Source organism: Plectropomus leopardus, chromosome 20 (genome assembly GCF_026936395.1).
Source record: "Plectropomus leopardus strain MGB_pleo_1.0 chromosome 20, ASM2693639v1, whole genome shotgun sequence".
Taxonomy (NCBI): domain Eukaryota; kingdom Metazoa; phylum Chordata; class Actinopteri; order Perciformes; family Serranidae; genus Plectropomus; species Plectropomus leopardus.
The window spans coordinates 23,564,655-23,577,875 of NC_142195.1; the positions used below are offsets into that span (position 1 = coordinate 23,564,655).

The following is a 13,221-nucleotide window of genomic DNA, read 5'->3' on the forward strand; positions in this document are numbered from 1 at the left end:
TGTATTTGTTTTCTCAGGAGACTGAAGTCATTTGGAGCCAACAAACAGATCCAGTTGTTGTTTTTCCAATCTATGATACAGATTGTGATGTAGTATGCAATCAGTGCATGGTGCAGTTGTCTCTCTGTTCAGCGTAAAGTTAGATTGGCTAGACTGCTGCATAGTGATTTATATATATATTATATATAAATCCTATAGGATATATATAGGATTTTTCCCCATCTTACTTATTTATTGATTTATTTATTTGTTTTTTACAGCTGATTGATGATTATTGTTATTATGTCTGTTTTTGTGGTTGTGTTTTGTTTTGATGCTTTGGCAACTTCAAATTGCAATGATCAGCTAGATACTAGTTGTTTTCCAACACAAACCTTTGGTAAAATAATGTAAATGTTCTTTTTTAAACTTTTATCCAGCAGTGGGCTGTATCTTCAAAGGTATTTTCGCAATCCCTCAGATGTCTCATGGACTCTCTGCTGGGAGGGGTAAAATGTTTCCAGGGGCAAATTCAGCATTGGACTCCCAACGTTTTTACAAACTGCATCATCCACTGTACTGGCCTGCCATTGACTAGATAAAGGTACTGTTAAAGTTGCCTGATATCAGGCAGAATTGTCAACTCAGTGGAATGGGGGGATTTCAAGATTTGGACCTCGGCAACTGGAAAAGCAAGGAGCAGTGGCACATTTTGTGAAAACACTGGATATGAGCGTTGATTTTGCCCCAGGCTAACATTTGATCACCCCAGGAAGACTGTAGACATCCATAAGATCACAAAAATGCCTTTGAAGATGCAACACGACTCTGTGAGGCTGTGTATCATCAAAGGTTCTTGGAGGTTACATGATCTGATAATGCCAACATGCTAATGTTTAGCAGGCACGTAATGTTTACCATATTTGTCATCTGAGGTTAGAAATGAAACGGTATGGATATCATGCTTATAATGGCAAAAATATCACAGTATTAATACTTTATTGCTAAAATGTGCTGGATGTTTAATGCAAACTGAAATCATTTCACCAAGTTCAATATTAAAAAACACTAATAAAATAAGCAGCAGTGTACTGAAATAAGACCAAGAGTACCATTCTTAGAGCCTCGACAAAAAAGTTCAAATTTTTGTTGGTGATGCTATGTGACCAAGTCATAATGTAAAGAGCATTAAAGCCACAAAACAGCCAAGATGTGTTTAAAAAGTAACTAAACCCCTGAATTTTGGCTTGAGTGCCTCCTCCCTGGAGTAGGAAAGTATAAGAAAGATGGGAAGGGCTAGGAGGGGGGCTTAGACACATGCTGTCATCCGATCATGCCTTCTCTTCATCCGCAGCACCTCCCTGCCACCGTGCACATACAAAATAAAATCAATCCAATCTGCCGACTATGCTTGACAGTTGAATAACTCTGCAATTCTTTTCATTCTTTTCAATTCATTTCCTGCATCCAAGCTGTCCCTTAATGGGATGTATTTTATTTATATTTACAAATTGATAAAGTATAAAATAACAGACCATCTTTGTAAACTTTCTGGCCTACCTGCTATCCCCAGGGAATTTCTTTGTCCCTTAAGAGAGTATTCTCAGTGTTTGTTACTTTGGTGTAGCCTTAATTACCCGAATGAACTGTATTCCACTGATTGTTAATTTTATTCGTCTGTACATCTTTTGTGTCGATTAGCCAACTTTAACATACTACCTTTATTTGCTGTTTGTTCACAACGTGGTTGGTGAGAGGGCAGCTTCGGGGGGCTTGGTTGGTGATGAAAGCAGGCTTTTGCTATCGGAATCAGACAGTTGTGAAATTCATTTGTAATAGCCTGGTTTTGGCCTTTAGAGGGCAGTCACTGTGCATATTCATAGCAGAATGTCGACTTTGAGAGTTGAACCTGAATCAATCTACTGCATCTCTAAAAATCAATATACATATTGCTTTTCAACTGAAAAAAGTGAGTAGTGTTTCCTCCTCGAACAAGTGATCTTGGGCTTAGTACTTAAACATAGGATTGCTACTAGCATATCAACCACACGATCAAGGTTCATTTTGACCTGTTTCTCAGGGATTTAACTGTAATTGGCTACAGCTGATAAAATCTGCGGGCAACATTTGCTAATCCAACCACCGAAATGAAATTTAGCACCCAGTAAAAATGAAATGCTAGCTGAATGTTTTGTGTGCAGTTCATTGCTAATAAAATTTTAAAAAATTAAAGAATGTTAAAAAACACAAGATATGAGATTTGTTAGCTCAGTTAGTTGGTAATCAGTATTTTGAAAATCACTAACAGGGTCTAAAATTAAGGCAGTTAACACTCAATGGAATTAGAGTAAACTGGGGAATTACACTGACCCAAAGTCCGAGTGGTGGCAATCTCGCTGAACGGTCCTGTGCCCATTTTATTGTGCGACAAGATACTGAACTGGTAGTCGGTGGCAGCAGACAGGCCTGTCACCTGCAGCGTGCTGCCAGCGGAGGGGGGCACGTGGACAGAGAACCAGTCCTGCTTCCCATCATTATCACTTGCTGAAATCTTCTTCACCCTGCAGAGGGAGAGAGAGAGAGAGAGAAGAAGTGAGAACAAAAGAGCAGTGGGGAATTCTAGCAGTCTGGTTTTATGAAACATGACAGAAAAGTAGGTTTCATTAATCATTCATACTCATCATCAGCTCCACATTTTGTGACAGAGACAGCACTGATGTATCCTTGCTATTGCACAGAGAGATTGCTACTCAAATTATGGTGATTTTTAGGCTCCTACTGGAGCTGGAGTTCTACATGTCTATTTTATACAGAGCAAATTACTTGACCCAAAGGCTAAAAAAATCTATTCACCTATTAAAAACTGGAAGAACTTTTGAAAATTATTAATGTCAGTCAAAAAATAAGGGCTTGTTTTAGTTTTTGAAGATGATGGCTTTGACTGAACAGCGGTGATGTGCTTTATGAGAAAATGGAAAAGGGCAGAGTGTCACATTAACATGGTGAGGATAACTGTAAGGTCATTTCAGGTCTTTTAGACACTTGAGTATAATATAAATTCAGCCTGTGTTATTGTAGTGCATAAAGTGGGTCATATGTAAGTAAGTAAAGCTTATATGGCACTTTTTAAAACACGCAGTTGCAAAGTGCTTAACACACACAGGAAAAATATATATGAATAGATTAAGTAAAATTAATTACAATATAGTAGCTGCAAGCAGCAATTGCGGGTTCAAGTCCTTTCTTGGTCAACAGAAGGAAGCAGCTCAACAGCCCAAAATCAAAGCCGCAAGCAACAATGAGTGAGTTTCCACAAAGCTGAGCAAAGTCACTTCAGCTGGTTTAATTCTGCCTGGAGGACTTATTTCATCATTACAATGTTTTCAGTCTTTCAGTCATTGCACAGTCGATGTCCCACCTCTTGCCCCGGATGTGAGCAAAGCTTGGTGTGGATGCTCAAGATATAGTGCTGGATGTCTCTACAGAATATTACCAGAATTGCTCTGAGACATCTTGATATACAGTACAGCTCATTTCTCAATAACCCTTTAATTGATGGTGGCCATGTTTTTTTTAACAATCTTGCTAATTTGTCAGAGAATTGTGTATCATCATTCCTAAATACCACATTTTGTCCAGTGTGCATCTTAGCATAAAATCCATTATGGTGGCCTTCATACTTTTTTTTGCATATTGAGTTGTAGATGTGTCTCAAATAAGTCAATAACACTGACAGTGTGAGGTGTAACTCACTCTTTTGGCCTATTTAATTGGCTGCACCATCAGGCCTATCAATACCAAATTTAATGTGCAGCAATAGAATATCATTTCTAGTTATGGTGCAAAGTATCATGTCTTTAGCTCATTTCAGCAAACGGTAAATTGACATCACCAAGATTTCTGATGACTGGACAAATCGTTACTGAGTTATGGCCAATTGACTGCTAAGTCCCGCAGAAATGTGTGTCTCAGACTCACAATGATGATGTTAAATTTGGTGTTAATAGTCAAAATCTAACAGGTAGATAACACATTACCTTTTTTCACATTATGCAAATTCATCTTCTATGGTCGGAGAGGCTTTTTTTGTAGAGCACACTGATGTAGATATATGTGCCAAATATAAACTTATGCTGTGAGGGGTGTGGCCTTTCTAAAAGTTCTTTTTGGGTGCAAATTACAGTGCCACCATTAGAGCATCTGAGTCAGATTTCTTGGAAAGCATTTCCACATTTCCAGTTATTGGGCCAACTTTCATGTTTTGGGCTCATTCCAGTTCAAAGCATTTGGGCAACAACATTAGACGGCAAATAATAATACTAAAAAGGCACAAACTCAGAGGGGTTTTGCCCCTTTGGGGCTTGAACTATAAATAAAAAACACAGCACAATGAGAGACAGACCAAGCAGAAACAAACCCAAATGTAAGACAGGGATAAAGATAAAAATGCTTGCCTATAAAGTTTTAGAATTGAGAAAGAGTCCCAAAAAATCTGCAAATCTGCAAATCTGATGGATTTGGTAATGCTTTTTGAAGGTTAGGGCCAAAGCAGCAAATACACCAACGTCTTTTGTTGTGCAGTTTAAACGGGCAGTGGTAAAAAAAAAAAAAGCAGAGATTTGAGAATTAGAGTGGTTGAGAAGTAGAATGAGGAACGAGGAGATCAGAAATATAACTGGGGGCAAGGTCATGCAGCACTTCATATGCAATCGAAAGGATCTTGAAGTTAATTATGAATTTTATAGAAGGCTGATGGAGGGACGCAAGAACAGGGGTTGGTTCTAGTTGTAGTTCATAGCATTTTGGCAGCTGCATTTTGAACTGTAGACCATTTAGAGCAGCTGGACTGTGGTGTGTGTAAAGTTAATCTAAAAAAGCATTAAGAAAATGAAAGTCAATTAATAGTTTAAAAGAGCATTACATATAATATGTTACATTTATGAGCTCTTTTTCTGTTCTTTAGTAACTGATTTTCCAAGTATGTTGCAATTATTGTGAATATTACAAAGCTTTCATAACTGTCAAACAGCTGGCAAGGTTGAAAAAAAATAATTTGTTGGAAAGTGCTCACAAAACTGTTGTGCAAAAAGAAAAATGAAGATTGCAGTTAAATTGTCAATAAGAAAAAGCTTCACATTATATTCTGTTAACGTTACAGAAAAAGCAAAACTGTTTTTCTCACAATGCAGAGTTTATTCACTTCATAATATAGGGTCATAACACGTCAGGCTGTCAGAGCAAGGAGAATCTGAGACTTTAGAGGGCTGTTTGAACTGATTGGCTGATCTATTTTTATGTTTTTTTGATGTAATTTATATTTATTTCCATGCTGCTCTTTGCTGCTGAGATGACCCAGTTCCCTCTCAGGGATTAAGATAGCTCATCTCGTCTTCATCTGATGTAGCGCTCCCAGGTTACAATGTGCTTAAGATGAGCACTGGGAGAAGTTTTCTGTATGTCTTCACTTCCATTGTCTGACGTTTAAAAAAAACAACAACATGAAACTCTAAATATAATTTAGAGAATACTATTTTTTTTTAACTCAATACTTCCCGGACATTATAACTGTCAAATAAAATATTTTTTATTGCAATCTTGCCTTGAAAAGAAAACAGTTTAGCTCTGGTTCATTTTGGTCCAGCTGGCTGTATTTGGCAGCTGTGGAACATTCGTTTTACCTATCTATTTCACACCGATAATACATCCAAGGCAAAACCACTTGGCCTTCAAGTAAACACAAGACATTCATCTGTGCAATCTGAGCCAACACCACAGTGCAGATTCCCAAGAAACAAATGCATTCAGCTCTCTTTTTTTCTCAGTAACCTCCTATTGTAGCTAGCATGGCCACTGCATTATCAAGCTATGCTCAGCAGCAGCGTTTTTTATTGTAGCTGCCAAGAGGTGATAACAGATAAATGAATTCCTCATCCCAGAGATCAATAGAGTAAAACCAGTGCAACCGATGGCTGCCATGGTTACAGCCCAAGAAGAAAGTAGGAGGCTTTACACCCACCAAACTGAAAATGTCTGTGCTGATCCTCCATCAAAGCCTGCCTCCCAGGAAACGTTGGCCTGCCTCACCCCTGGAGAGACGGACAGCGAGGTAGCCGCATGGGGACTGGTTCCTGTAATGGGAGGAATGGAGAGGAGTTGATGGATATCTGCCAGCACTTCAACTACGTGATAGCGCCAAAGTTTAGAGGCCATCTCTAGATGTGCCACATTTATCTGTTGGAGGCGGAGTGGAGGCACAGGCATCCGGCCTGCGCTGAGTTCAATAAAGGCTTACACAGGTATGAGAACAATTTGAAAAAAGGAATAAACTAAAAAGTACGCTCAGTAGAGTGCAGATCTCTGCCAGGTGGCTGCCTGGGCTGATCATGGCCACTCTAGACAATTCGTGTCATTTCAGCAGATGCACAGCAGCGCACTGTAGAAGCTAAGAAAAATACAGTGTTTATTTTTATAATACTTATTTATTTTCTGGGGCTTTTTGCCTTTATTTGGGTAGTAAAGCTGTAGCATGAGAGGGGGGAATGACATGCAGAAAAGGGCTGATGCTGGCATCAAACCTGCGGCCGCTGCAGCAAGGACATAGCCTTTGTAGGAGTGGCGCTTTTTATTTTTTAGGCTTTTAGGCTTTATGTGAAAAATAAATGCAATATGAGGATGAATGTATTTTTCATGACTAAAACACAGCCACAAGTCTTTGATTAATTACTGGACTCTGAACAGTATAAACTTTGTCCATAGGCTTCAACAAAATAACAACAATAAACACAATTAAAGCAGATTAAAAAATTACTTGAAGCCAAGCAGTTCCTTCAGTTAGCAGCAGTAGCTGCTCAAACACACCCAGTGAACACCCAAATTTCTTAGGTTAGACTCAGTGCCGCTGCAACAACAGGTGCTGTTTTTTTCACATTTTCTAGTTTTGATCTGAGCACAAAATCCAAAATATGTAAAACAAACTGTAATTTGTTTTTTAGAGTCAGCTTCACAAACAATTAATGAAAATTGCTTTTTAGATTTCCGATTTTTGGAATTCAATAATCTAATCCTTGGACTAGGAGTGAAGGGTCAGCACTCAACGATGGTATAAAACAGTGAATTAAAACAGTTTTTTTTAACAACAATAAAACACTGCAACCATGAGAGCTCCTTGAGCACACAGCCTTAAATATGCACACAAAATATGAGGCTAACTGGACCAGTAGTTTGTGAGATTAGCTGCGTACAGACACACAAGCACTAATAGGGTAAACTCATCCTCAGATTGTAATTTCTCTGTTTGCACTCACCGAGGACAAAGACTTGTGTGCTGGCTTTCACCGAGGCTACACGGTTAGCAACGGTGCACTCCCACGCCCCCTGATGGTCCTTCGTGAGAGGCTGCAGGAGCAGAGAACCGTTGGGTGCTATGGAGTAAGACGTGCGTCGAACCAAGTTGACCTACAAGGGCACAAAGACCGATCAAAAATGGAACAAAACTCTCTGCATCTGTCTAAGTGAACAGTATATACAGATCAGGTGGTCAGAAAATAAAATACATGAAATCTGCAACATAAATGGTTTCTCCTCGACCTAAATTTACTGAGGTCGAGAAGAAATCATTTATTTAATATCACAAATGAACCCTTATGCATTAGTTTTCTTTTGGTGCTTTCTAACACCTTCCAAAAGTATTTAATTTGTTCCCCTGAGCAAAGTTGGTGGGATTTCTTCAAAAAAATATGGCAAAAAAGTCAATGTGTAAAAAAATGTTCCACAAATTGCAAGATATTAGTTTATTTTGAAAATTATTTTTTAAAAGCTAGGGGAAAATTTCTAGGGAAGAATATCAAGGGAAAAAAGAGCTAGGGACAAGCTATATTTATGATTATTAGTATTACATATTTAAATAATGTTACAAAATTATTATAATTTTTAAAACACCCTTTCCAAGTCTTATTTGCCTAATTTGTTTTTATTTTTTTTTAATATATTATTATTTTCTGGGAAATGTTCTTGTACTTTTTACTAACTACTGTACTTGCTAATCTTTGGATCATTTTTTGTTTCATCGTCATTGCCTTCTTCCCATGTTTTTGAAAAAAAAAATAGGCCAATTTGCTCAGGTTTCAAAGGGTTAACTGAGAATAGCTCCAACAATCAGCAATCATAAATCAGCTAACACAAGTAATCAAATACAATTCATTTATACATTGAGCAAAAAAGGTTTCAGGTATTGAGGTAAATCTGACTGTTTATTGTGATGCAGGTTTTAGGTCATTTGATCAGCTTTAACAAGCGCTGAAGAGAGAAAGTGTTAGGACAGTGACGTGTTCCTCTTTTTTGGCACTATACTTCAGCAGATTGGATTTAAAACAAATTAATAAATACCCTTAACACTCAATTTGTGTTAATTACACAGTACACACAATCACTTTCCTATATCATCAACCTATTTTGGTCGCATTATCCGTGTGTCTGGATCTGAAAGCATTTTTTTGAATTGGGGAAGTGGGTGTGTCCGTGCTAAAACGGGCTGTTGAGTACTGATTTCCAGAGCAGCTGCTCATTAAATCTCCTTGGAGGAAAAGCTTTGATGCACTGATCTCTATGGGTTGAAAGGCTGCACTTCTGACCACATTCACCATCACATTGTGAGGCGCTGCACGCACAGGTTGTGTACAGAGCATGCTGCAACCACTAGACGGCAGCATGAGCAGTGAAATGGCAGTTTGAGCGATTTGAACTTCCGTAGCATGCCGTATTTCTAGTATGTTGGGTTGCCATTAGATCAGAGGGCAGAGATGAAGTAGGTATCAAAAAGCACATGCTCCTTTGGAAATCTAAACCAAGTTTTTGCTGACTGGCAGCCACCTCTTACATGTTACAACGATCCACTAGCTGACAGTCTAGTGCAGTTTTACATGACTGGGTTAGCTCGTCACCCCACAACTAACTGGATACATTTATGTATATCTCCTCCAGTGCAGGATGATTCACTGGAAAAATGTTAACATTTTACAAGAAGAGAAAGACAAACAGGTGATTTGAATGTAAAGATGTAAAGATACCCCCACCCCCCTTTATTTTCAAAATAACGTAAAATACCAACATAAAACATAATATAAAATAACAAATTGAAACAGAATTTAAACTTGGAAAAACTTTTTTTTTTTTTTAATTTCCTGTTCCCTGTATAGGAACCATTGTCTTTCTACCGAACTACATCCACCAACTGTATCAGTGCACAGAAGGAAGTTTGCATCTACTCATGGACAAGAAGCACACTACCTTTTCTCATGCAGTCAGACGGCGTGTAGCACCACAAGCCACATACCATCTAGTTTCGTTATATTATATTAAGGAGGAGGCAGACAGCTGATGTATCCAACACTGAGAAACTCATACCAAAACAATCTATACCCAAAAATAACACCACATAAGAGGAAAAACATGTATTTTTTGATTTGGGGTGAACAGTCCATACTGGATGAATACTGTAGAAATTATGACCCGTTTTATACACAAGTTCCTTCAAGTTTTGAATAGTGTTACAGGACAAATATAAGACAAAAGAGACAAAACATCGGAAAATGTGTCACTGTCCAAATGTTGTTGTTTTACTATGTGCATATTTCTGTCAGCATATCCTCTTGTACATACTGCAAAAATGATGGTCTTGTAAGATCTGCAGTGCCATGAATAAAACAGGACTGCTTACTAATTGAATAACCTGTAGTGGGTAATTTACCTTGCTCCAGGTCACTTTAATTGTGGGGTCCTTGTTTCCTTGACAGGGGATAAGCAGTGTCCTCCCAGCTTCCTGTCTGTACTGCTTCTCCGGAGTGATGCTGAATGATGGGGGGTCCTGTGAGTTTCCAAAGCAATATAGCAGAATCAAGGAGATTGCAGCAATGGCAACAATGGATTTTAAGACTGGATTACTGCCGCTTTGGACAAGATTATCTTAATAACAAAAGGATTAGCCACGCAATTAACTCCCAAATAGCAGAGCCATGGCAGTAAGTCTGAGTTGACTTCCATTAATGCCAGAGGGCTCACACGTCGGACTGAAAAGGTCAATAAAATGTCGTTTCTGGTAAGTTTTTTAATTCGCTGTGACAGATGCAGTTTTGGCTTATTAGCAAACACGCACGGTGGTGTTGATAGACAATTTAGCAAACCTAGAAAGACAGATTCGGTGGTGATATAGTCTGCCTTACATTGTATTTTAACTCTTTGAAACCTGAGAAAATCGGTTTAATTTCTTTAAAAACATGGAGAGAAGGCAAAGTGCAACTTAACAACACACTATTTGAATGTCACTGAATGTGTAACACTATTAATGCTTCAGTGAACTTCTACGACCACTTAATGTAACATAAACTGATGTTGTACACAATGTCTTTTGTGATTAGTAAGAATATGATATACTGAATTTCAGACCCAAGGCCGATTAGCTGGTGTCATTGATATCAGCTAATGGGGATCCTTAAAATAAATTAATAAATAAAATGGCCCTAAAAAAGGTAGGGAATAAAATGTCCAAAAATACCAAAAAATAATGAAAATAATAAAACAAATCAAAAAATTACAAAAAAGACAAAAAAAACCCAAAAAAGTTAAGAAAAAAACAACAGAAAATAAAAAAAGTATCATTATTAAATCATAAATGTATCATTTATTTCTTTACCATAACTTTTAATATATAATTACAATGATTATAAATATAGATTTCTAGATATTTTTCCCTTGTTTGTCTAATATATCTCCTCCCTTTTAAAAACTTTTTTTCAGTTTATTTTCTTTGTCCCCTCTTACTACTTTCTTGAAGTTTGTGGGCCATTTCTTGCCCAGAAGGTCATTGCCTCTTTCTCGATGTTTTTCTCAATGTTTTTTTTTTTTTTTAAATATATATATATAAGTAAATGTACCTTGTACCTTTTGAAAGAAATGTAAATTTTTTGTTTCAAAGCGTAGCATAGCTTGTGAAATGTGTCAGAATGAAGCACATAAATAGAGGTCTAATCAGGTTTCAAAAGGTTAAAATTGTCAGGTACAGGTACATTTGTACAATTGTAGCAGTTATTTATAAAAAGAACATGTAATTTCTCTCTAATGAGTGATGCAGGTGGCCTAGAGGGAACACTTACCTGCAGAATTACATTAATAGCCCCAGATGGACCCATGCTGCCGTAGCTGTTATATGGAGTACACGTATAAATGCCTGCTGTATCGTCATTGACTGTGGTCACGAGCAAAGAGCCCTCTGGAGTCAAGGCCCACCCTGGATACTGAAAGAGATGCATAATGTTCACATCACTCACCCACTCTGACTGCTCCAAAGAAAAGGAACTAGCACAAGAAGTCTTGAATGATAAATGGCATTAATAGCAAAAAAGAAAAAAAAAGTAAGAAGTGTGCCAAGAGCTTAAAGGAAATCTGTAACAACTCCAAAGCCACATATGAGCTCCTCAGCTGTGTTTGAAGGATTTACAGAAATAATTTTTTTTATATCTGCACACCACAGTCCTGAAGTGGTTGAGTACTTAAGTCCACACTGGGCAGATTATTTCCAAACTTCTCCAAAAATGTGTATATTTATTTATGTTTTCACAGCTTTTGCAAGATAATATCTCGGGGGGGTTGCTAAATGGGTGAGGCACTTCAAATTATTTTTTAATGTTACCGTACCTTATGTACTGTGCAAACGTGGTATTGTGATGTAAATACGCCGGTATATTTAGTAATGGCTGAGCAAGATCACTTTTTTGCATAACTCTGCATATGAGTTGCATGACTTAAAGTCGCCAAAACAACAAGGCTGTGAAGTTCAGCATGGCTCGATGCAATGACATTATGTAGCCTCCTTAAGCCACTTGTTAGCAAATGGCTTTTTAAAGACAGATAAAAGCTTTATAGTTCATACGAGTGGTATTTACCGATGTATTTTATGTCATAGAACATACTGTAAGTGAAAATCTTTTAAATTTGTGTCAACCACAGACCTTATTTAAGGCTTCAAACCCATTCAAAAACTGATTGACTTCGAGACGGGGGACCGGAGGTGCTGAAATGCTAACTCTTCTTATCATATTACCGTACATGTGGTGCAAAAGTAGTATTCTGCCAGAATTACAAAGGAATATCCCCCCAGACGGCCATGTGAGATTATTTGCATTATCCTGCACATACCAATATAAATACAAACCACGGTAGCTAGAACTGTCTTAATGTAACATATGTAGTGTTAAGATCTTTTTTTCATGTTTCTTCATTTAAAAATCTTTTGGATTCATTTGTTTTATGTTAGGGTTTGGGTTAGTTTCAGTACCTTTACCAATTTTCTATGCTTTTATGACTTACATAACTTTTCAGCTTGGATTTCAGGGATTTTAGAGACACTGGAAGACCATTTCTATTGAGTTCGAAGGGTTATTAATGAGGGAGGGAGTTATGTTTTTGACTTGGCTAAAGGTAGGGCCATTCAATTTTTTTGTAATTAAAATACCCTCAGAATGTTTTCTTTAAAAATCTCCTAAATCAGAACATTTATCATAGGCAGAAACTATGAATTGTGATTAATTTTGGTGAAAAACACATCCCAGCCAATCCCCTTCTCTGATATATAAAGTACAGTACCTAATTAGGAAAAAAAAAATGTTTGGGGGTATTTCTTGATCATTTCATAGGTGACTCCCAACACACATAACAGAAACACTCAGAGGGGCTCACATATTCACTTTTTCAGCATTTGCATTGAGAACAGTTAGATTTTCATGTCATTCTTTCCCATCAGGCCACAGCGGAGGGCTCGTGTTGTGCTTTGACTTTGCAAAAGGTTCCTGCTCCATTTAATGAAGTCAAAACTGCTATTATCCTCCCCAGAACGAGGCTGTGAGAACGTATGACTGTGCGTATGAGAGCTTGTGACATCCCGCGTGGAATTGGAATAATTGGCAGAATAACAGCCTGACTCCGGCGTCCGTGTCCCGCGCAACAGGAATGTATCACACTTCCTGCAGCGCGTCTCATCTAGCGACATGTCCATCGCTCAAGTGTCGAGTGAGAGAGAGGTGGGGGGGTCATCTCAGCATGTGAAGGGGGAGGGGAAGGGGGAGGGGAGGAAGTGGGTGGATCATTTGCATGCAAAACAAAGATTATGGGTTTAAATGCTGATATCTTGAGCTATTATTTTAAAACAGAGGTACTTTCAAATATGTTTTTTTTGTGATCTGAAAGACAAAG

General features: G+C 37.9%; 1 protein-coding gene across 1 annotated transcript in view; it reads right to left on the reverse strand.

Annotated features, from left to right (window-relative positions):
• igsf9a (immunoglobulin superfamily, member 9a) overlaps nt 1-13,221 on the reverse strand; it is a 76,676-nt gene that overhangs the window by 19,513 nt on the left and 43,942 nt on the right. The window contains exons 10-14 of the mRNA XM_042509698.2: nt 11,127-11,267; nt 9,725-9,841; nt 7,284-7,434; nt 5,996-6,107; nt 2,350-2,540 (exon numbers count right to left, since the gene is read on the reverse strand). Coding sequence (XP_042365632.2) covers nt 2,350-2,540; nt 5,996-6,107; nt 7,284-7,434; nt 9,725-9,841; nt 11,127-11,267 — 712 coding nt within the window. The remainder of the gene's footprint in view (nt 1-2,349; nt 2,541-5,995; nt 6,108-7,283; nt 7,435-9,724; nt 9,842-11,126; nt 11,268-13,221) is intronic.